At 32.7% G+C, this 26,170-nt stretch overlaps 1 protein-coding gene across 3 annotated transcripts in view; it reads left to right on the top strand.

Moving 5' to 3' along the window:
- POT1 (protection of telomeres 1) overlaps positions 1 to 26,170 on the top strand; it is an 82,999-nt gene that overhangs the window by 43,310 nt on the left and 13,519 nt on the right. For all 3 annotated transcript variants that reach the window (XM_079931881.1, XM_079931880.1, XM_079931882.1), the window contains 8 exons: positions 2,418 to 2,708; positions 7,596 to 7,751; positions 12,460 to 12,629; positions 13,959 to 14,047; positions 18,462 to 18,518; positions 20,356 to 20,512; positions 22,265 to 22,470; positions 25,593 to 25,728. In XM_079931881.1, coding sequence (XP_079788007.1) covers positions 2,418 to 2,708; positions 7,596 to 7,751; positions 12,460 to 12,629; positions 13,959 to 14,047; positions 18,462 to 18,518; positions 20,356 to 20,512; positions 22,265 to 22,470; positions 25,593 to 25,728 — 1,262 coding nt within the window. The remainder of the gene's footprint in view (positions 1 to 2,417; positions 2,709 to 7,595; positions 7,752 to 12,459; positions 12,630 to 13,958; positions 14,048 to 18,461; positions 18,519 to 20,355; positions 20,513 to 22,264; positions 22,471 to 25,592; positions 25,729 to 26,170) is intronic.

The following is a 26,170-nucleotide window of genomic DNA, read 5'->3' as shown; positions in this document are numbered from 1 at the left end:
ATGACGTCAGGCATTTCAAGCGGCAAGAAGAAATGTAAATAGTATCAGACTTCAAATGATTTATATTAGGAAACCTCTTCATTTGAGCAAACTACCTGACATCCTTCCACAGAAATGTGTTAGCTGCCGCAATTCCGACTAGTTGCATTCCATTAGAAAACATTTAATAAAAAGGTAGAGCTATTAAATAGTATGTGATTTTTAAAAAATCAGCTTTTTAACACTTTAATATTTTCAGTCTTTTAGGTTTTAAACATTTCAGTCCCTTCATAGTTTGCTTTTGTTACATGGGTTTTCACGCAACCCCTTCACTATCTTGGTTGTCTTTTCTTCTATTGCTTCAGTTTATCTGTGGTCCTCATGGTCACTGATGCTCATAAATGAGTGCAATAGTCCAGATGTCTTCTGGTCTTAAGATATGGTGGGAAACAACTCTCTTGCTCTATTAATGCCTTTTCCCTGAGAATAGAAGAATATTGGAGAACATTTGCTTAAAGATAAAGAGAACTAGAAATATTACTATTGTAGCACTATATTACAGGCTTATCCAAACTTCAAAAAAATAGCTTATTTCTCACACACTGCTGTTTCCTGTAGTACAGTTGACCCTGAACAGCACAGTTCTGAACTGCTTGGGTCCACTGATGTGCAGATTCTTTTCAGTAGTAAACAGTGCAGTACTACAGGATCCCACGGTTAGTTGAATCCATAGATGCTGAACTGAGGATAGAGGGCCGACTGTTAAGTTATAAGGGGATTTTCAACTGCACAAATGGTCGGTGCCCCTAACGCCCGTGTTCAGGGGCCAACTGTATTTGTAATTCTTGCTATTGTTTAACTGAAGTAAAATATACATCTCTCTTTTCGCAGTATTAGCATGCTCATGTTACTAACACTCTAGAAACGTCCTTTGTACCCCTACCTGGGGTTGTCATTCACACTCCCCCCTGCCAAGAGTAAATAATCTCACAACTTGTAACAACATATATAGTTTCTTATGTATTTGTTCTTTATATAAAGGAAATACACTATAGTTTTTTGGGGGGGTTTTGTTTTTGTTTTTTTTTTAGTTTCTGGCTTATGCTTGTATGAGTCAACTGTACTATTACATATAGTTTTACTTTGTTCATTTTCACTGCTAAATGGTATTCTGTCCAGCCAGTGTTTGAATACACCAGAATTTATATATTTATTCTGTTGGTCGTTTAGGTAGTTTTCAGTTTGAGGTTATTATGCTGCTATAAACAGGCTAGTACATACCTTTTCCTGAATATATATAATTATATGTAATATAATGTATACATTTATATGTAATTATAATATATATTACATATTATATATTGTATAATGCATAGATATATATGCATTTCAGTTGATTGTATACCAAGGAGTGTGGTTCGTGAGTTCAGGGTTGTGCATATATTAGCCTTTAGTTTTCCAAAGTGTTTTTTACCAACTTACACTCCCATTAGAGATATAAGAGAATTCCAAATCTCTTCAGAAAACCAGTTTTTAGCTTTGATTTTCTCTATTGTATGTTTCTACTTCTCTTACCTTGATTATGTTTTCTTTCCACTTTCCTTGGATTTGAAATAATATTCTTTGTGCAGCTTCTTGAGATAGAAGCCTAAATTTCTGATTTTTAACCTTTCTTCTTTTGTAAAATATTCACTTATTTCTGTAAATTTTTCTCTATGTATTGAATACTACTTTAGTTATATCCAACAAGTTTTAGCACATCACAGCTTAAGTATCCTTCAGTTCAATATATTTTCTAATTTCCAGTAAATATATAAATACATTTATTAATATCAGACAGTATTACAGGAGACTAAAGGAGGTATTTCATAAGTTCAAAAGTGTTGCTTTATGAAGAAGATATAACAGTCATAAATGCATGTGCATCTAATAACTGAGCCTTGAAATTCAGAAAGCCAATGTTTTTAAGACATATCCCAGCTGTCTCAGTCAGACTGATGAGCCCTTAGCCTCAGCTGCATTTTACTCACTTCAAACTCTTATATTTTAAGTGTTCTAGTTTTCCCTATAATATTCATAAATAACTGTTACTTATTATCCTTTTATGAATTATACCTTAATAAAAAAACTAATAAATGTTTTGTTAGTAAAACTGCAAGCCTGATAGTATTAGGGAGGCTGCCACCTAGCTCTTTAAAAAATAAAAATAATCTTGTATAGTGTTTTACGGTTTACATGGTGCTTGTGGATTTTGATATAGCCCAGTAGATTTTATAATTTCATATGCTAATTAAATGAAATATTTAAAGAATTATGTCCTCTATTAACTATGCTGGCAGGATTTTATAATCTCACAAGTGTTTCCAGTTCCTAGGTTCTGGATCAGTAAACCTGTTTTGTTTGTTTCTGTTTTGTTTTCTACTTTGCCACTTTCTTAGATCCAAGTATATAAAAAGGAGACTCAGGGTATCACCAGCTCTGGCTTTGCGTCTTTAACATTTGAGGGAACTTTGGGAGCTCCTATCATACCTCGTACTTCAAGCAAGTGTTTTAACTTCACCGCTGAGGACCACAAAATGGTAGAAGCGTTACGTGTTTGGGCATCTACTCATATTTCACCTTCTTCAACATTAGTGAAATTGTGTGATGTCCAGCCAATGCAGTATTTTGACCTGACTTGTCAACTCTTGGGCAAAGCAGAAGTGGATGGAGCATCATTTCTTCTAAAGGTAGATTTTTTTTAAATTTATTTATGTATTTATTTTATCATTTTAATCATTTTTTTACATCTTTATTGGAGTATAATTGCTTTACAATGGTGTGTTAGTTTCTGCTTTATAAAAAAACATGGAACGCTTCACGCATTTGCGTGTCATCCTTGCGCAGGGGCCATGCTAGTCTTCTCTGTATCGTTCCAATTTTAGTATGTGTGCTGCCAAAGCGAGCACAGGTAGATATTTTTAAATACTGGAAATTGTTTTGTAAGTTACCATGACCTATAAGCCTGTAAAGAGCTTATATTTTCAGCATTCTGGTGGAATAAGTATGCATACTGTGTACTAAGAACTTAAAATCTAACCATTTTTAATGAGCCTGTAATTTCTATGCAACTTTACTCTTCAACTTCTCTTCTTTACCCTATATTTCTAGAGAAAAATAGTATTACCAGATCTACATTTTAAATATAGTACTGTTTATATTGTGTTTATATATTTATTAGTACTAGCAAAATGAGTTGTTTTCTATTGCTATTTTTAAGTTGCAGCTCTAAAAATGCATATTTCTGTTTCCCTATCAAGATGTAGCCTTCCTTCTCACTCATTTGCCTTCTTCTTGGCGCATTGATGTTGGGTTCTCTTCCCATGTTATTTCACTGTCTGCTTCATAGGTAGATGATGGATGGTTTTGATGTGTTTATTTTTCTTGTTATATTTTATTTTGTTCTTAAATCTGTAGAAAAAAAAGTGACATAAGACCCATCTAATCTTTGTTTACACCTATCCCAATTTATTCATGAATAGCTTCTGGAGAGGACAGTTGTCTGATACCATCCTCACCTACCTAGCCTAGGCAGGATGCATTTAAACAAACACTGCTTCAGCCCTGCTTCTCTGGTTCTTTAGCTTCTGACTCTTTGGAACGATGCAACAGGAAATGGAGTACAGTGGCCCTTGGACAAATATTGGGGTTTAGCATTATTATCAGTTATACCTTGCCCATATTAAAGAATAGTGAAGATAGAAATTATTGAATAAAATACAAAGTTTTTGAAGTTGAAAATAGCACATATTTATATACACATGAAATACTCCGAAAAAGTAAATGCATGCTATAAAAAAACATAAATAAGTTAAGTATGACAAAATTGAAGCTAAAGCAACATAAAATCATCCAAACAAAATGAGGAGGTCAGCCAGTCATACTTTATGCCCAAAGTGACATATTTAACAAATGAGTGTTTGCTAATCACCGAACACTTCCAGTGACAACAAATCAGCTGTGCAGAGAAGTATTCTCCACCTTTCGGCTGCTGTATTGAGCGTAAATTCTTAAATTCTGAGATAAAACCTGCCACTTTTTAGCTGACGTAGCTGAATCTACATTTTCCTTCTAAAGCAAGAAAACATGCCTGCATCCCATTTTTATAGATAGCCTTTTCGGATAAATAAAAACAGCTTTCATGTAGATATTATTTTAAAATACAGCATTCAGAAGTGAATGTAAGAAATTACATTAGTAAGACTTTCTTGAGGACAGTTTAAAAGAAATCTCAAAAGTCTCTCTATGCTCTTCGTCTCAAACTCTATTTTCATAAATTTATTTTATAGTAATAATTTAAAATGTGGAAAAATGCCTTTAAAGGAATATTTATCCTTATATTTCTTGCAGTAACAAAAATCAGAAAAAACTCGCATACTAGCGATAGAGAATTTTGTGAATTATTTATGTGTTGTGGAATACTGTGTGACTATAAAATGACATTGTAGACATACTTATTGATATAGAAATTCACAATATTCTCTTTAGTGATTAATGTGCTTTCATTTATATACTAAAAATGTATTATATGCATAGCAAAAAATATTGAGAGGACTATATAGCAATATTTTGCTCATTTTATCTATGGGAAGTCAAATTTTAAGTGATTTTTTTTTCTGAAATTGGTTTTCCTATCCCAAACTATGAATAATTTTTTAAAATTTTGTTTTGAAAACAGAAGGAGCCAGACCTTACTCCAAATGAGTTCTGGTCAGCATGGAATATAGCGTAATTATTTCCTGTCTCAACTGAGATATGATGCTAATATTGGTCTCTTTATTAGTAACTACAATACATTCATTTTAATTATTCTAGCAGATATGATTCCCCCACATACTGTTGTTTCTAAAAGAAGTTAATTTTAATTATAGGTTATTAAGACTATAATGTTGATAAGAAGAGATTAAAGGCTATGGTTGGGGGTATACTCAAAGATAAAATTTAGAGCCTTAAATGTCTTCATGAACAAAGAAAGAAAAAAAGTATAGCATATCAGAATAATCTTTCAAGTCAAGAAATTGAAAAATTAACAAACAATTATAGAAAGTTTGAGGTAGTATTTTAATAAGGTATTTAATTTGGGGATAGGTAATTTTAACATTGCCCAGAAATTTAAAAGATATTTTAAAGTGATATATAGTAAAAAAATTTCTCTCCTTGACTTCCTCTCTTGTCCCCGTGCTGCTATAATAATAAAAATAACATTAACATTTCAAATTGGCAAAGGATTGTTAAATGGTGATTGTTATCTATTTGGAAAAAAGAATTAGATCTGTATAAAATATGCAGATACCTAACAGATTGAGTTTTGATACAAGATTACAAAAGTTCCAGAATTTCAACACAAGGTCTGACTTATACCCTACTCTCTCAACCCCTCCTTCAGAAGACTCACGGATTGGTCTGTAAAGCCATTTTAAAGTCTCAAAAACATGTACACAAAATGAAAGAACAAATTCCAAGTGAAGAAAAATGCGACATAATGTTACTACTCCCAAAGTGATTGTCCTGGTTCTTTGAATAATTTAGGAAACAGAGTGAGTGACACAAACTCATGATTGTTTATTTACAACTTAGCACTGTCACCAACATTATTCAGTACTTTCTCTGTAATCTGACCCTGGCAGATACCTGTACAGATATGCGGTGTTTTCCATAAAATAGGCAGAAGACCTAAATAGACATTTCTCCAAAGAAGACTTACAGATAGCCAATAGGCACATGAAAAGATGCTCAACATCACTAATTATTAAAGAAATGCAAATTAAAACTACAGTGAGGTACTGCCTCAGACTGGTCAGAATGGCCATCATTAAAAAGTCTACAAATAACAAGTGCTAGAGAGGGTGTGGAGAAAGGGGAACCTCCTACATTGTTGTTAAGAATGTAAATTGGTGCAGCCCCTATGGAGAACAGTATGGAGGTTCCTTAAAAAACTGAAAAAAGAGTTCACATGATCCAGCAATCCTATTCCTGGGCATATATCTGGAAAAGACAAAAACTCTAATTTGAAAAGATACATCCAATTTTCATTGCAGCACTATTTACAATAGCCAAGACATGGAAGCAACCTAAATGTCTATTAATGGATAAAGAATATGTGGTGTATATATACAGTGGAATATTACTCAGCCATAAAAAAGAATGAAATAATGCCATTTGCAGCAACATGGATGGCCCTTGAAATTATAGTAATAAGTGAAGTAAGTCAGAGAAAGGCAAACATCATATGATATCACTTATATGTGGAATCTAAGCAAATGATACAAATGAACTTATTTACAAAACAGAAATAGATTCACAGACATGGAAAACAAATTTACGGTTACCAAAAGGGAAAGGATGGGGGTAAGGATAAATTATGAGTTTGGGATTAACAGATACACACGACTGTATATAAAATAGATAAGCAACAAGGACCTATGTATAGCACAGGGAACTATATTCAATATCTTGTAATAACCTATAAAGGAAAATAACCTGAAAAAGATATATGTATGTGTGTCTATGTGTGTGTATAACTGAATCACTTTGCTGTACACCTGAAACTAACACAACATTGTAAATCAACTATACTTCAATTAAAAAAAAATAACAGTTAAAAAGAAAAGGAAATGTGGTGTTTTCTATTTAAGTAGACTGTTCACTCTTACCCAGCCAAACTTCTGACATGCAGAGGCATTCTCACCTCTCTCCAAATGTCTTTTGTCCAGCCCTTCTATAGCATAGCATAGCCTCAAGCTCATCTCTTCCAACCCTAGCACAGCACAGGCTAGCTCAGGTCTTAAGGATGGGATAGTGCATACTCGTCCTGGGCCCCTGTTCCCATCCTTACCTCAAGGTGACTTAAATAGCAATCCAACCTACCTTTCCCTTTCCATCACCCATGATTGTAATTCACTTGTGTTCATAACATCTAACATAAACAAAATATTCATATCTGTGCTTTCAAAGGCCTTTTCCAAATCAGAACAAAGTGGAAAAATGGGCAGAGGTCAGATTAGTTCCCTAAAAGCTAGGAATTTATACTTAAGAAAATTAGCAGAGATACTTGTAAAGGTTTATATACAAGATGGTAATTACTAAATTATTTAAAATAGCAAAAATTTTGAAACAAATGGCCAAAAAAGGGATTGGTTTAATAAATTTGCATCTATAATGTTATGTGAAGCCATTGAAAATCCTATTTTAGAAGAATATTTAAATTGCCTGAAAAACTGCCCAGCAATGAATTAAGAAATGAAAAGCAGAATAGAATGCCAGTTTGGTAAAAAGAAAAATAGACATATATATTATAACTACATAGAAGAAAAAAAAGATAAGTAAATTCAACAATATGTTAATAGTTTTTCCAAGCTCATAGCTGTTTGAAATTTTTTCCTTACATTTTATTCATTACCTATACATATGTAGTCCTTTTACAATCAGGAAAGAATATACATCATATTCAAAGTTTAACAGATATTTGGAGGAACATATTTAATTACTTTTAAGCTATGTTACCAGCAAATAAAACTCTTCTAGCCTCCACAATTTTACAAAAAGATCATTAAACTTTTGTTCTACTTCTTATGCAGGTATGGGATGGCACCAGGACCCCATTCCCGTCTTGGAGAGTCTTAATACAAGACCTTGTTCTTGAAGGTGATTTAAGTCACATCCACCGGGTGCAGAATCTGACAATAGACATTTTAGTCTATGACAACCATGTTCAAGTGGCCAAATCTTTAAAGGTGATGTTGTGTAGCAAGCATGTTTTGCTCTTTTGTATTTTTATAAATTTTAGGGTAAATCACATGTTAGATGATATTTGAGGTCTAGAAATTAACTCCAGATTAATTTTTTTCTTTAATTTGTAAAATGTGTATTTAAATTATTAGACGATATATTAAATTATAATGGGTTGAACAGCTTTTTTAAAGTTAAAGAATGTTTCCTGAACATCTTAAAGCTGTGCCCAATTTTACTATGGAAAGAAAAATTTTTTTCTGCCATAAAATTTGCTTTAAAATAACAAAGGATGTATAAAATATTTGTAAACTTAAATGATAAGCTCTTTTACTTGGTTTGATAAAATCCAGTCTTCAACTTTTTAATCCACCTCTAAAATATATTGATAAATTGTCTGTGTATACCATACAGTTTATTAGAATTTGCTCACTGTTTTTGAGATGCAGTTTTCTAGGTAAAATAACGCTGCTTAATTTTGGCACTTCTTGCTTATTAGTAACATTTTAAGGAATATTTTTCTTCATTTTACCATGCCATTTATTTGCAAGTAATCTTTCTTGCAAAGAATGCTGTCATTGATAATAATGATAATAATAGTAACATTTGTTAAAGCACTTCATATGTATTTAGCACTGTCTTGTGCTGTAGGTACTATCATCATTTCTGTTCTACAAATGAGAAAACTGAGGCACTCAGAGGCCCAAGATTTCGCACTTACTTGCGTGAAGCCTGTATTTGAATGTATGTCTGTTTCCAGAGCTAATCTTCCTAAGCAGTATAAAGAAATGAATTTCTTTATTGCAAATAGCTTCCATCCTACATTTAGGGAGGTATATAACCTACTTATGGGAAGAAAATAGGGAAAGTGAATTGTAATTTTTTTAAATCTGAATTTTAGTGCCCGGTTTCTTTTTTGCAAATAAATGTTCTTGGAGAAGGAAATATTTCCACTTTTACACTGTGTTACAAAGAAGCCCACCCAACTCAATAAATTAGGTTAAAGTCCAGGTCAAGGAAGGTGATAACTGTACTCTTTTGTCCTTTATGAGTGTGTTCATACCTTTCATATCAGAAAATTGACTGTTGAAAATATATTTTTGATGCTTTTCCTTGATTTTATCTGCATTGATTAGCTTATTTCAAAAATAAATGTAATGATAAAGCCAATTCTAAAGTCTTTTTAAAATACAGATATAGTTCTTTTACGAATGAAAAAGATTTACATTTTAGATTCGACTTTCACTGTTTTAATTCCCTTCTCTTTCCCTATGCTGTTTCTATAGGTCTTTTGTTCCTCTCTCTTGTCCTGATTTCCTTGTCCCAAGTCCTGGACAGCACCTGCCACAGTGCTTTCCATGTAGTAAGGGTTAAGTAAATAATATCTGCTGGTGAATGCATGAATCAATGAGCGCTGTGAATTTTTTTCAGATTTTTTTCATCTCCTTTGTCTGCTTTATCTCACCCACTAGAGGGTGCTATGAGCATACATAATTAAGAAAATGTAGGGCAATTAATTTTTCTCTAAAGATATCATGACATTTATCTACAATGTAATAGAAAAATGAAAAGGATTTTCTCTATGTGTAAGTAGTATAACTGTAGGCTTTTATTTAATGTACCTTGACATCACATTTTATTTGTTCTGAGGCAACCTCTATACTAACCATTTCGTATTTATTTAAGAAGTGCCCCGAGTCAAATGATGTTGATATCAATTAATTCTTGTCAACACTCGACGATAACTGCTTAAAATTGCATATTTATATTGAAATGCATGGATTACGTGTATTTTTGTTGAATAGGAACAGGAAAAAAATGTGATTTTTATTTTATGTAATAAAGAGGACAGTTAAGGCAATTGTAAAGCACAATATAATTGAACTCTATATACGATACATTTTACAGCTAAAGTTGCCCTTAACATTTTTCCTAAACCTTGCTTTTTAAGTAAGTTATCTCCTTCCCTAAACATTTTGCACACACACACACACACACACACACACAACACACACACACTTCAAACCTTTTGTCTACAAACAAAAGCAGTGTATTTTCAATCCCCAGACTTATTCTGACACAATTTAAAAATAATTGTAAAACACACGTAGTTCTAATTATGTTTGGCATTCAGTGACCCAAGAACTATATTTTGGTTATTTTCAGACACATACAGGTCATTAAAAATATTAAACCTAAAGGGAAATTTTTGAAAGTTTATAAGGAATATTTAAATTATTTCTAAAGGAATAAACATTTCTTAATAGCCAGTTTGCTTTGCTTTATTTTTACTGTTTCTGTATTAAAAAGGGCTTTTACAACAATTTTTAGAGGTATGTTTTATAATTTTTTTGTTATTACCAATAAGACGATTTGTTTGTTACGTATTTGTCTATTATAACAGAGCATCTGGCACATTTTATAATATATTTAGCAAGCTTAAAAAAATATACAATGCTGCCTCCAGAAGGAATTTCTGGAAATAACAGTTTGTCATTTTCATAGCCTATATATATAAAATTCTCTCTTGGTCTTTAAAGTATAATTTTGTTTTATTATGAAATACAATAGTAAAGAAGATAGTATAACAAACATCTACATGCCTATCATCCAAACTTAACATTTCTAAATGTTTTGCACACTTATTTCAGGTACTTTTAATTTTAAGAAATGAAATTTCTACATGTGGAACCTTCTTTGTACCTCTGCTTGTTCTAATTTTTTGCTCCCAAATATCCTTTTTATTTATCCTAACATGTACGTGTGCACACCCATGTTTATTATGCTTTTATTTTATATACTTTTGTCTGAAAAATGCATATGGTTATGTATCATTCTATAATTTGCTTTTTTCCTTTGACATTATATTTGTAAGATTTATCCGTGTTCATATATGTGTCTGCATTAATACCAGCCTGTCTTAATAATCATACCTTTATTTTTAAATGATATTTCATAGGTTAAGCCCTCACTCCCAGGTCAGTCTTCAAAAGTAACTTGACTGTTCACTTTCAGATCAGTTTTTACAATTCCTTGAAAGGCACTGGAGATTTAGATAGAAACTGCATTGATTTTAAAGAATAATTAATTAGGAAATTATCTTTATAATGTTGAAACTTTTCATTTATGATTATGGTATCTTTCGCCTTGTGTCTGGCCTTCTTTAAGTCCTTTGTAGATTATATACATTTACTGCACTAATATATTATGTATATTAAAAAGAATTACAGAGTAATAAATGTTCAAAAAGAATGACATAAAAGTAGAATAGAAATAGAATATAGACATATATTCTATTTGTCATATTTCTATGACAAATAGAAATAGACATATTTCCTTCCATCATCTTACTTTGGAGAACATGAGGAAAATCAGTTTTGTCATCTTGTGTGTGTGTGTGTGTGTGTGTGTGTGTGTGTTTTCCTTCTCTGACTCTATTTACCCTGCTCCCCTGCTGTTCTGTCAGTGGAAGAAGTCAGAGAAGAAAAGACTAAGTGCCTTACCTCCTTATAAAACCCATGATTGGATGGGAAAAAGATCCTTGAGGATGAAGGAGTAGCTCTGGGAGTGTGGATTTTTTCCCCTTATTTTTTCCCCCCATTTCTCTCCTCCATCACATCCAGAGGGTGATGAGGAGAAATACAATGAACTGAAACAGCAGTAAGCAGAGGTGGGAGGTTGGTTTACTACCTTCTCTTTCTTTATTTTCCCCCATGTATAGCTTTTCTGTTACACAGAATCTCACCACGGTTAATCTTGACCTTGTAGGAAAAAAAGAATGGTAGTCCCACAGTCATCAGCAGTCAGGAGTGCTGCTTTATACAAATGAATTAAATTTCCTAGTTGGTAACTAACTCCTTTTGTTTATAACTCTTTCTTCATAAAAATGTGATTTAGGTAATACAGCTTCTTCCTTTGAGTATGTGTCAGTTTCTTTAATAAACATTCTGCATCTGTCTCTTTTTAAGTCTTCTGCATTAAAAGAATATCAAATACTCCGTAATTAAAGATATTTTTAAGACTAAGTTTAGCAAAACATCTAAAATTATAGGACATTTCGTTCAAAACTATAATTGGTTTAAATCTATATTTGAACTCATAGAAGGTGTTTCACATTATGGTGTACAGACAAAAATATTTACAGAAATTTTCTTTCCATAGAACTTGTGGAATAGAGGGGGTTTATTATTTTGGTAGAATAGCACATTTAAACATACTTTCTAGTATTCTTATAATGAGAGTGTTTTAGTGATCATATTTAATTAAATCTTACCTTAAATTAGTTAAAGTAGGTTATTTTCAGAAACCTTAACTAAATAGGTTCTTAATCAAATAGAGGGCTTGGATTTGATGTAGGTAATAGGTTTCTTAGCTACCATATCTTACCAATGCTAAGACTCAAACTTATTTAACATTTTAATATCTCTAAAATGGAAATATGCCTTTACATTTGAAAAATACATACATATCTATACATTCATATGTATGTATACAAACACATACACACACACACACACACACACACAGACGTTTTGGTTTTGATAGTGTCCTTGGGGCTGATATTGAGTACACATTAGTAGAACATACCACTTTCCTTTCTGATGAGTCAACATCCCGGGTTATTGGTCTGTGCCCCATGTTAGTTGTTAAATATTGTATCAAAAATTGTGTGATTTTTCTCCATTTTCTAAATAATAAATCATTTGCTTTTAGGTTGGAAGCTTTCTTAGAATTTATAGCCTACATACCAAACTTCAGTCAGTCAATTCAGAGAACCTGGCAACATTTTTAGCCCTAGAGTTTCATCTCCATGGAGGCACCAGTTACGGTCGGGGAATCAGAGTCTTGCCAGAAAGTAACTCTGATGTGGATCAACTGAAAAAGTAAGCATATTATAAACCTATTTAGAAATTGTAAATAAGGTATTAATTAAGCTGGTTTCTAGGATAATATTGTTCTGAGATGGGAAGGGGGGCTCTAAGAGGTCTCTTGTAATTGATCCTCAGAGCCTTCCTTGCCATTCATTATTCATTTTTTTAAATAGATGAACCAAATGAAACAAATCAAGTGATTGTAGGTTCAAATAGCTACATAGTAGCAGAGCTGGGTTTATAGTCTAGGTTTTCCAATAGTTACTTATGCTCTTACCTCTACTCTTTGCACTCATGTTCTTCTACCATTTGCCACCTTCTCCAGGTACAGAAACAAACAGTGGAAACTGGAGCTTAGCTAAAGTTTGGAAAACTTGATATATATGTCTAGGGTGCCAAACATACTTGATCAATCATGGACAAAATACTGCCTTTTTTTTTTTTTTGCGGTACGCGGGCCTCTCACTGCCGTGGCCCCTCCCGTCGTGGAGCACAGGCTCCGGACACGCAGGCCCAACGGCCACAGCCCCACGGGCCCAGCCGCTCTGCGGCATGCGGGATCCTCCCGGACCGGGGCACAAACCCGCGTCCGCATCGGCAGGCGGACTCCCAACCACTGCATCAGCAGGGAAGCCCCAATACTGCCTTTTTAAAGTGCGTATAACCGAGAAAATAGGTAATGGAAATATTTCAGGGTATCATATTTTTAAAACTTTTAGGTGTGCCCAGAAAGTGAATAGTACCTTAAATCCTGCTACACTTGCAGTTCCCTTTTCCTTGAAGTACTCCTGTTAATGATGTGTGCAGAAACTCTTCGACCCGTATTCTAGGGAAATAAAAATTCTTCTACATATTTTCAAAGAGTTACAGAAAATATCCTTTTCAGTAAATTGAAATGACATAGCTATTTTCCAGGTTTTAATATATTGAAATCAATATGATTTTATCATCAATGAAATTAGCTATTTTAATAACCTTCTATCAGTTTCCCTACTTTATTTCTCATATTGCAATATATAGCCACATAGTATTTCACTACTTGAGTCTAGAATGAGATTTTTCTGACTTAGAATGTCATCCATTAAATACCCAGCTTATTTGCAGTATTTCATCATCCCACTGTTGTACTTGTGTCTTTCTAGACTTAGGTTTTTAAAATTTGAGGGTCTCTTGGAATCCCCTGATAATCTGTTAAAAAACTATAGTCCTCCTGAAAAATGCATACACACACAGAATTTTTTATACAATTTCATTGAGCTCTTGGTTTCTTTGGGTAGAGCTAAACTGATCATTGTTTGACTTTGTTTTATGCAATTAAAAATTCTATTCTTTCAATTACAGGGTTTTAGAATCTGTAGATCTGCCAGCCAATCAGCGTTTAGAGGGTATATGTCAATCAGAACATGAGGACAGCTTTTCAAATATTTCAAGTAAGGACAGTTTTTTAATTTATTAAACTACAGTTAATTTACAATATTGTGTTAGTTTCAGGTGTACAGTGTCAGATTCTTTTCTGTTACAGGTTATTAACAAGATATTGAATATAGTTCCATGTGCTTTATAGTAAATCCTTGTTGTTTACCTATTTTATATATAGTGGTGTTTATTTATTAATCCCATGCTCCTAATGAGTAAGGATAATTTTTAATGTTGCCAGTTTAGTTTCTGCTAAGTAAAATGACTTTATCAACATAAATTCTCTTTTTTAATATCTTCCTATCTCTATTTTTTTGGTTGTTGTTAAATCCATATTCATTGTAAAGAAACATGCTAAATCTTTATCAGTGTCCTGTGCAAAGGTAAACGTTACTCCTCCCTTACCTGTATAGTTACATTTTCAAATTGCGGTGGTAGGGATTACTTGATTTGTGATATATGTAGTGTTAATGTGTTTATATGTGAATTTATTATAAATCTGTATTTATTTCCTAGTAAACTGTTTTGCTCATCAGTTTCTAAAAGGAACAAAGGTTGTTTTTGCTGCTTTATTTCAAATAGCCCAAGTATTTTTTGATCATACATATCTTAGAGTTCCCAGTTTTATTGAGTTAAGTACCTAATTACAAAATGTTAACAAACAATTGGTTGTGTATTTATATTATTGCCTACCTGAACAGGTGACTATTCAAATCTAAATTTTAAAACACTCAATCTGTAAGATTTTTTTCTTTACCATTTTGTGTCAGTATTTGCTTATACATTCTGACACCTAGAATCTATGTCATGTTTCTATCCCCTATTTTTTTTTTTTACAACCTAACTCCTTCCCTACTATGATCTATGAGTATTTACTCTCTTTCTGTATCAGTAATGATAAGCATTAAAATTAACATGTGTGGCTTGATAGGCACTTAGTCAGTGCCTACAGCCATTATTATTTAATCCTAACAGCACTCCTATGAGGTTGATATTATTCTTCCCTTTTATAGAAAGGAAACTGAGGCTTTGAGTGATGGGAGTCATATAATTTGTCCAGGGTCACTTAGCTATTAACTGATGGCAAAGTCAGTCAGATTCAAATGCAGGCTATTTGATTTTTTTGTACATATTTATTTCTTCATTTTCTCTGCCTTAGAATTATTCATATTTCCTAGCACGCTGGTGATAGCGTTTTGGCCTAATCTGTGATTATTTAAGCTGCCATTAGGAGGCCAGTTTACTTCAATTGACAATCATTTGGAGACAGTATTAATTTGTAATTATACTTTTTGAAATCCCTTTTCTCCTTTTAAAAGGTTTTTCTAATCGTTTTTAAATTACAAAAGTAGTACATGTGACAGTATCAAGGTACGTAGCCTTCCCATGCCTTTATGCCCACTCGCTGAGGTAAAGTTAACAGTTTAGTGTGATTTCTTCAACATCAGCATGTTTATATGAATATATATACTTCTACATAAACAGATACGAGTTTTCCCTCTGTTTAAAAGTTTTACAAAAATGGGACGATACTAGACTAGCTGCTTTATTTAACAGTGTATCACAGACCTCTTTCTGGCGTAATTCATATAGCTCAAACTCATTTTTTAATAGTTACATTATATTTTATATGAATCTAACATTATTAATTAAGCCATTTTCCATTTGATAGACATTCAGGTTGTTTCCAGTTTCTTACTCTTACAAATACTTCTTTAATAAACACCCTTGAACAATTGTACTTTCATGCTTATTGTTTCTCTAAAATAAACTTCTAAAGGTGGGGTTGAAGGATCAAAGAGTAAGCACATCTGTTATTTTCATAAATGATGCCAGATTATATGCCAAAATGTCATAGGATTCATGTGCAAATAACAGTGTGGGAGAATGTCCTTTCCTCACACTCTCAGTGGTATTGGCCGTTGACACTGTAAGTAATTTTTTGACAATTTGGTAGGTATAAGGTGATATCTTATTTATTTTTTCTGAGTACATGGAAACTTAAAAATCTTATTACGTATATATTGGCCCTTTTTACTCCTCCTTTGAATTGTCTGCTCTTACCCTATACCTGATTTGCTGTCGGATTCTTTATTTTTTGTCTTATCAGTTTTGTGGGAGATTGTTGTATATATTTTGCAATATTTTCTCTATTTTCTTATTATTTAACTTCATGCAGAATGGCAGATATTAAGTAATCAGATTCTTTGAAATTATACTTCGCTCGCTTAAGGTTCTCTTGCCATGGATTCTTATACCATTTATTAGTGATGTTGAGGAAGATGGACAAGTAATACATATGTTTGTATATGATGCCACATACAATAAATTATAAAAATATAACATACTATTATATATAATAGAATGTAGTAAGCTAAAGTAGTTGCAAAATATGGATACTTTTTAAAGTGTTAAATTCTTCATTTTGGAAAGCATTATTAAAACTTATTGCTATGGAAATTGAGTTATTTGTAGTGAGGTGGATGGACCTAGAGTCTATCATACAGAGTGAAGTAAGTCAGAAAGAGAAAAACAAATACCATATGCTAACACATATATATGGAATCTAAATTAAAAAAAAAATGGTTCTGAAGAACCTAGGGGCAGGACAGGAAGAAAGACACAGACGTAGAGAATGGACTTGAGGACACGGGGAGGGGGAAGGGTAAGCTGGGACAAAGTGAGAGTGTGGCATGGACTTATATATACTACCAAATGTAAAATAGACAGCTAGTGGGAAGCAGCCGCATAGCACAGGGAGATCAACTAGGTGCTTTGTGACCACCTAGAGAGGTGGGATAGGGAGGGTGGGAGGGAGATGCAAGAGGGAGGAGATATGGGGATATATGTATATGTATAGCTGATTCACTTTGTTATAAAGCAGAAAGTAACACACCATTGTAAAGCAACTATACTCCAATAAAGATGTTAAAAAAAAAAAAAGACTTATTGCTATGATCACTACTTTTGCTTTTTTTGTTAAAGTAAAATCATATTTTATGGTATTCATCAAGTCATCCTATTAAGTTTGATAAATATATTATTTTATCCACCTATCCCTTTATTCCCTTCAATGTATTTTTTCAACATAAGAAAAATTTTCGAACACACAGAAAAGTTGAAACAATTGTATAGTCAACACTCATATACCCACCATCCGATTCTCTAGTTAACATGTTATTCTCTTTGCTGTGTCATTTATCTCTTTTTTAATGCATCAATCCAGTTTATTTTTTGATGCATTTCAAAGTAATTTGCAGACATAAGTACATCTCCTAAACACTTCAATGAACGAACATCATTATCTAGAGTTAAATATTTGTTTAGAATTCTCTTTTATTTTTGAGGTAAATTATATTCAATGAAATGGGCAACCTAGGTGTATCATTTCATGAGTTTTGGCTAACACATAAACTGCAAAACCTAAGTCCCTCTTAAAATCAAGACCATTACCTTTTTGCAGAAATCTCCCTCGTGCTCTTTCCCAGTCAATCCTCACCCCCATCCCTACCCCAGAAGTCCTGATTTTTTCCACCATAGATTAATTGTGCCTGTTCTAGAACTTCAGATAAATGCAGTAACATGTTATGTACTCTTGTACATACTGTTTGTTTTTGAGATTCATCCATGTTGCATATATCAGTGGTTTATTCCTTTTTAATGCTTAGTATTATGGTATGTCATAGACATTTTTGAAAACATGAATTTCCAGTTGCAGCACCATTTTTTTTTTAAAGATGGCTTTGGTGTCTTTGTCAAAAATCAAATGAGTATAAATGTGGATTTACTTCTGAGCTTTGTGTTCAGTACTTAGTAGTGTGGTGTGAAGTAAGCATTTTTTTTTCCTCATACTAATTTCCAGTTAGTAAAAAGGGCCAATATATAATTTCCAGTTGTTGCAGAACCATTTTTTGAAAAGCGTTTTGCTTTCCATTTGGATTGCTTTGCTGCCTTTATCAAAAATCAAATGACCATGTAAATGTGGGTATATTTCTGGACTTTCTATTTAATTCTGATAATATTATTTGTCATTCTTTATGTCAGTACCATATTCTTTTGTTTACTATAGCTTTATAGTAAATCTTGAAGTCATATAGTATAAGTCCTCCAATTTTGTTCTTTTTCAAGATTAGATTCTAGATTCTTTGCCATTTCCACTTAAGTGATAGAATCTGCTTTTCTATAATAAAGCCTATGCAATTTTGATTAGGATTTTATTGAATCTACAGATCTATTGGGACGAATGTCAGTTCCTAACAATATTGAACCTTCCAATCCATGAACAAATGACATGAATCCATAAACAAATTTCACCATTTGTTTAGATTTTCTTCAGTTTCTCTCAGTAATGTTTTATAGTTTTCAATGCCACATTGAGCTTTTAATGGATTTTAAAACTGTAATTCCTCTTTCTTTTTTTCCTGATAGGCTCTGGATCAGTATCACTATATGAGTTAGAAAGATGTCAACAACTGTCAGCTACAAGTAAGACCATTTTCATTTTTGTATTATGGGCACAAGAGTGAGTATTATGAAGTCTGTCCTTATACTTATCTATCCACGAGGGCAAAAACATATCCGTGTTAATTTTAATCAATTCACACTATGTATTTAGTGGTGTGTCCATAAAGGAGTTCCTTAAAATATGCCCCAAAACTTTAATGTAAGCAATGATAGTTAATCTATCAGATACCCACCTTCTGATACTTGAGCTAAGATTTAAAAAAAAATTAACTATTTCTAAGCACAAGTCTATTAAATAAAATTCTGTAATATACTATTATAAAGATATGAGTTTCTCATTATTGGAGAAAGGACGTATAATTATGAAATGGGCTAGAAGAAAGAAGCTGTGGTATTGTATTAGAATTGGAGGTGTCAGTATGTACTCATGGTTTTAGAGACAGATACAGAAATAGATATATGGGTGTTTGTATATATGTATTCACTCACATATACATTCATACACATGCAGGTGCACGTGTATAAGTATAGGTATGAACATGTGTGCATATGTGCCCGAGCTCTGTTGATGAAAGGGCATAAAAACAAGGACACCCAGTAGCAATGAGTACACCTAGTACACAGATCTTAGTTTATAAGTAATATCCCCAATCAGGGCTTCTTGGAGAAATAGCAGATTCCAGGGTTGGGACAAGAGAATTATAAGGTGATTCTGGAACATCTTGTTGTGCCAGAAAGTAGAGAATTTCTCAGGTTAATGGTGGCAGATGTCAAATCTCATACAATTTGAGTATCAAAATAAAAATTACTAGTGATGGCATAGAACTGATTGAATAAAGTAGGAATCTATTAGTCCATATGGATAGTAAATAAATGAACAAAACAAATAAATAAATGAGGTTGAATGGAAAACTGTTATTTAAAATAGAATGGCAGCAGATAAATGTAAAGAATAATGAAGTTAGAGAAAAATCACCATTTTTCAATCATGATAGTAATTATTTAGTTGCTAATCGTCAATGGATCTTAAACTAGCAGGATCCTAAATGTTTAATGAAATTGGGATATTTATATTTTATCAAATACTTTCTTATTAGTTATAAAGGGAGAAATAATAAGTTTATAGTGGAGAAACCTGCTGAACACCACCTTAATCAGCTGAGCAAAGTTAACATACCCAGGAATGAAAACGCTGATATCATGTGCCTTTTGATGTCATGCAATGAGAAGGCCACAATATCACTTACACAGTAGTATTCCTACCAAAAATGTGTAATTGGTATCTGATCATGGGAAAAACCAGACACACCCAAATAAATGGCCTCTACTCCTCAAATATATTAGCGTCCTGAAAGACAAAGAAGAGCTGAGGAACCATTCTCTACATTGAAGGACTCCAAAGAGACAGGAAAAATAAATGCTACACATGGTTCAGGATTGGGTCCTAGATCTGAAGATAAAATGCTAAATAAGAGCATTATGGGGATAGTTGGAGAAATTTGAATAATGTCTGTTGATTCCATGATAATCAGTGTTAAGTGTTCTGATGTTGAAAATTACCTTGTAATATGTTAATGAAATTGCTTGTTCTTGTGAAATACATACTGAAGTACTTAGGGAAAAAGGGACAAAATGTATGGAAGTTACTATCACGTATCTGCAAGGTTTATGTATATATGGAGAGATGGAGATAATGACAGTTGGAGATGATGATAAATGTGGCAAAATGTTACCAAAATGGACAATTAATACAACTTAATTGGATTTGATTGTGTATGTTTGTTTCACGGGGATTCATGCCATGAATATACTTATATCCTTGCAGATTTCTCTAACTTAATTCAAAAATTCTTTATAGTACTTACGGATCATCAGTATTTGGAGAAAACCCCACTGTGTGCTATTTTGAAACAAAAAGCTCCTCAACAATACCGTATCCGAGCAAAATTGAGGTCATATAAGCCCAGAAGACTCTTTCAGTCTGTTAAACTTTATTGTCCTAAGTGTCATTCACTGTAAGTATTTTCCATAACAAAACCAAAGTTTTCATTTCATGAAATTTGTGTATATATGTTTTCTTATGTGTCAGTTTAAGTCCTGACAATGAGTAAATTGTGGTTTTAATGTATTGTATTTTGAAAGAATGGTAATCTTTTTAAGAGAAAACACTAATTCTTAGAAAATAAATCCTTTTGATGTTTCTTAGTAATAGTAAATAAAAGTAGTTGCTGTTTTCAGATCTGAAATTCAATTTAGTAGCTCTGATAAATGCAAACAAATAATAACTGTGAAAAGCTGTATAGCACAGGGAACTCAGCTGGGTTCTCTGTGATGGCCTAGTTGGGTGGGATGGGGCCGAGGGGAGGTCAAAGAGGGAGGGGATGTGTGTATGCGTATGGCTGATTCACTTTGCTGTGCAGCAGAAACTAACACAACTTTGTAAAGCAATTATACTCCAATAAAAAAATAAATAAATAAATATAATAATTTAAAAAAAGAAAATATTTGGGGGGGGCTTTCTCATTTGTCACAAAAAAATCTTGAAAGTAAACCATTGTTAGCTAAAATCCTTAAATAGAAAAGATTTCTGGTTAGTTGAAATTCCTAATTAAGTGTTAAGAGAAAGCCTTGTTGGAAATATTCCTGTCCTGCTTAATAACTACCACACAGTGGACATAATTTGAACTTTTGTTGGTGATTAAGGATTTCTCAGTTCCTCAAAAGCTTTATTCTAAACATCAATTATTTTATAAGTAAGTAAATAAATTTATAAGACATTAGAATGAATATGTACTTACTAACTCAAGACATATTCTGAAAATTATTTTTAATCCCTCTTTTATGCAATTTGACTGTCTTCCCTCTATATATGTAACATGAACATGTATATACGTCTCCATTATATTTATGTGTGTGTACATTGTGTGTGTGCTGTGTACACTAATGTACATATATTTTCCCCTTCACAATCTAAGTATAATACTGTTTGTGGAGATTTTTGATCATCAGATCTCCTTATACAAAACAGGGGACCATCTTCTACCCATTTTGGCTTGAAATGGTAGTTGGAATTAAAATATAAGTACAGATTTTAGATAGTCTTGAAGTATTATCAAATTATAGTTCGTAAGATCCTGTAAAAATCACATAGCTTTGCCAAACAAAACCACCCTCTATGATAATATTTTTAACAAATAGGGAAATCATCTTAGAAATGTTAAGAGGTTTTACCTAAATTTACACAGCTGATTGGTGACAGAACCAAGACAAGGAAATAGACCTTTTGATTCTAGATTATGCGATTTCTACTGTATCATATTTTACCATATGACTTTTGAAAATTATATTCTAGATTAAAAGGAATCAAATGGAATATTGGTTTGCAAAGTAGGTACCCTATGAAAGTGATATTACTTAAGTGGTAAGTGGATATTTAGCTGGAGTGAAGACGGGGCTCCTGCTGGGAAGTTTAGCATTCCTTACAGAGGAGAACAGTTTGGTGCTAGAAATAATGGTGTCACAAAACCAGGCAAGGAAATTGCTGGTGGTTAATGTAATTATGATATGGATCTAATTAGCCATAAAATGTCATCAAATATCTTTCTATTGAATGAGCCATGTAATCTGCAGAGTGTTATCTCCATGTTTTAAAATAAGTAGCTGGTTCATAAGCATATAAACACTTTTTTTATTGGATAGTTTGTTAAATTTGAATTTCCAAGCTTATACCAATTGTTTTTGTATTATTTCATTGTCAATGATTTTAGGCAAGAAGTTCCACATGAGGGTGATTTGGATATAATTTTGCAAGAGGGTGCAACCAAAACCCCAGATAGCAAACTACAAAATACATCATTATATGATTCAAATATCTGGACCACTAAAGATCAAGGAGAACGAAAAGTAGCTGTTCATTTTGTGAAAAATAATGGTATTCTCCCACTTTCAAATGACTGTCTAATTTTGATAGAAGGTATGATATTTAAGTTGCTGTTCTATTAGAATATAGCTTTTGCTTATGTGTTTCTCTGATTGATTATTGTTAAATATATTTTAGGGGCAACCTGGGACATGTAAAGTCAAAATACTGTTAATTTAAATTTCAAATAATGTAATATATATAGCAACTAGATTCAAATACATACATATACACATATATATGTAAATTTATCTGAATGGCATTTTGAAATTACACATTAAACTCAAGTGTTTGCATTTGTCCATCTTGTTGGATTCCTACATGTCATCTTAATGAGACCCAAGCTGAGCTGAATAATAATCAAGAAGCTGCTTGTTATGTATAGTTGCTGTTATCTTGGCCTCTGGATGTCACTCTTGTTTCATAAAAATAGAATGAAAGTCATCTATTGATAGTTAAATCAAGTAACGATAACCTGACATATTTTAAGAGAATGAAACTTTGAGTCAAATTTAATTCTGCATTTCTTTTATACTTTTGTCTTATTTTTATCTAATATTTATCTAATAATCCATAATAAAAGGGGACCATCATCTTTAATTTGCATTAGAGAAATCTTTCATTTTGTGAATGAACTGATCTTTCTTACAATGGATTATGATCATTTTTATTCCTGGCATTTTTCTGTTTATAAAAGTAACACATAATCATTTTAGAAAATAATGTATATATGTGAATACACATGTATATAAACATTGATATTATTTTTATGAACATCACTTGTTTTAATACATTTATAGCATACCAGAAACTAATTAATTTAATCATCACAACAATCCTGTGAAGTTGGTAGTATTATAAGCTGTTTTTTATACATGAGAAAACTGAACCACAGAGGAGATAAATGTCTTCCCTAGTAGTGGGTGGTGAAACTGAATTGCTTCCAGTTTTTTACGTAGCAACTCTGTGATGAACTTTATCTCCCGCCTGAAGTGTATTTGGGCACAAGGAATTAAGTGAATGTTGCCCAATTACTTTCTAGTAAAGTTATCATAATGTGCACATGCTTTAGCAGCATGTGAGATTATCTGTTCACCTACCCTCCTCCTAATATACTAGCTTTAAAAAATTTGGCCATTTTGATGAGTGAGATGTGACATTTTATTCCATTAGCAGTATTTTAATCTGTACCAGGAGATAGATGTAAAAACAGAAGGACAAAGACACACACACACACATACATATGGAGTAAATCTATTTATATGGCCTAAAAATAAAATAAAGCTGTGATCCCATCAGGCTTTATTAGAACTGTCCTTGTAGGGCCAACTCAGAGGATGTCAAGTATGCCTTCGGCTCCTTCTGTGCTTTGCTGCCTCCCACAGAATTCTGTGCTGAAGCCATGTTGGCCTTGACGGTCCAAAGGAAGCTTGAATAAAGAAGTCCCCTTAGTTCCTGATCCTATCTTTAAAATTACCAGTCAACCCTCAAGCTTTCAGTCTCACCTCCTATCGCAGGTCCCATCCCACCCTCTAGCCATATTGAACTGGTGATAATTCCTAAACCTAGTATATTCCTCTGGGCCTCTTTGCCATTCTGTCACTGTTCTGAGAAATTCTGCTCTAATACGTCTTCAGAAGTAAACTCAATAACTCCCTTTATTCAGCAATTCATATAAAATATTTAACAAACACCTACATGCATCAAGCACTTTTCTGATTTATCAGGCAGATTTGAGTGGTTCTTACTGCATGCTGTATGAACTTCTAGTAGAGCACTTCTTATATTATATTTGTCTTTTATCTGTTTGTAGATTTTTATTTATTAGAATGTAAATTCCCCAAGGTCAGAGTACATGTTCTTTTAATCTATGTATCTTCAGCACCTAGAGTAGTAAACCTGGCATGTAACTGGCTCTCAGTAAATATTTATTGAATATATAAGTACATCCAAAGTGGTAACAGTTTACCTTACAGAGCCTTTTAAAAAAGTCAAATGAAAGTGTTTGTGAAAGCACTTTAAAAGGGTTTCATCAAAATGTAAGCTATTTTTATTTTATCATATTTCTGAGTATTGTAACTCTAAGCATAGGCTAAGATCTAACTGTAGGATGACACAGCAAACCTGTGGTTTCCAGCTATCACAGAGCTGAGGGAAGAGGTATGGGAGCTGGGCAAGTTAAAATGCCATGAAACTTGCTGTTCTTGTAAGATTTATCCACTTTTTTTGAATAAACACTCCTTGGATTGTTGCAAGCCTTTGGTTAATTTCTAGAGTTCTGAAAAAGTTGAATTTGACAATTTTTGCCAGTTGTTTTTGCTATTATGGAGAAGTGTATTTTTGGACGTCCTTACTCTGCTATGCCAGAAATGCTTCCTCCTCACAATTGAATTTTAGCATTACAAATTTTACACAAATTTTAGGAAATACTCAGAAGTATTTTTATAAATCATATTCTCTTTCCCTGGAGAGGAGGAATTATCAATCTAAGTGAAAAATACACCAGAAAAGGTACCGGGGGGTTTGAGTAATCAGAGATAATGCTGCCTTTTAATAATTGTGCACCGTTGAGCATACTCTTTCTTCTCAGCCAACATGATGGTTTTAATACCCACCCTGTCGTAGCATTAGGGTAAGTAAGTGTGATGGTTTCCATAGGAAAAATGAATAAACACTCTACAGGAATTCCTATTACATAAACTGTTTGCATCTATATTTAAATTCAGTGTTAAACTGAAAAGATTTATTTCAAACTCAAGACCAAAGTTGTCTAGACATTAGTAGTATATAGCAAATTTAATAATGGGAATCCTGTCATATTTTGACTCTCAACTTCATTCTTTTTAGATCATTTGAACCAAAGTATTCCTGGCATAAAGAGCAATTTGTATAAATTTTAAAAGTTCATATTTCACAAACCTTATATTTTGCTCAAATCTCAGCATTTTTGCTCAGTGTTTGCTTTAATCAATGAATAGGATCCTAAGCTTACAAATTATTATTTTTAACAATAAATGTATAAGTGCATTAAATCTCTTAAACTCATGGTATGTGTTGTCTTTTTCTGTCAATCCCGTTAGTCCTTTACTGTTGATCATGTGTTACTTAATAAGTACCCCAGTTTGCTTACTTTATATTTGTACTACTTGAAGGGTTTATTTGTTCTCTTTTAATAGGAGGTACACTTAATGAAATCTGCAAACTCTCAAACAAGTTTCATAGTGTAATTCCTGTGAGATCTGGCCATGAAGACCTGGAAGTCCTTGACCTTTCAGCACCATTCCTTATACAAGGAAAAATACATCACTATGGGTACGTCTTCAATAATGGGAATTTTTAATTTTATTTATTACTTTATTCCACTTGTTACTATATATTCAGTGGATACTTATTTAGTACCAATTTATAGGTACTAGATTTTTTGGCATATATCTATTCTTTGGATACCATATATATTGAGTGCCTACAGTATGCTAAGTTTAATGCTGTCCCAAAGGCTAATATTCATTTGCTTTCTTTCATAACAATTTAGAGATTAGTTACAGAGAAAGTTCAAAGCTGTATCCTAGTAAAAGTTAAGTGATTGAATTCCAGAATTTTTGTGCCACAAAGTTATAAATGAGTTGCCACTGAGAAACTGGAAGATATCAGAACACATTAGGAGCTATAAACAGATGTCTAGGTTTGGAAGGAGGCAATATAGATAGAATCTCTGTTTCCACTTGATGAAACAAGCACCCTGGAAGTGCTCTGC

Source organism: Stenella coeruleoalba (assembly GCF_951394435.1).
Source record: "Stenella coeruleoalba genome assembly, chromosome: 9".
Classification (NCBI taxonomy): Eukaryota; Metazoa; Chordata; class Mammalia; order Artiodactyla; family Delphinidae; genus Stenella; species Stenella coeruleoalba.
This window is presented reverse-complemented; position numbering and strand designations above follow the sequence as displayed.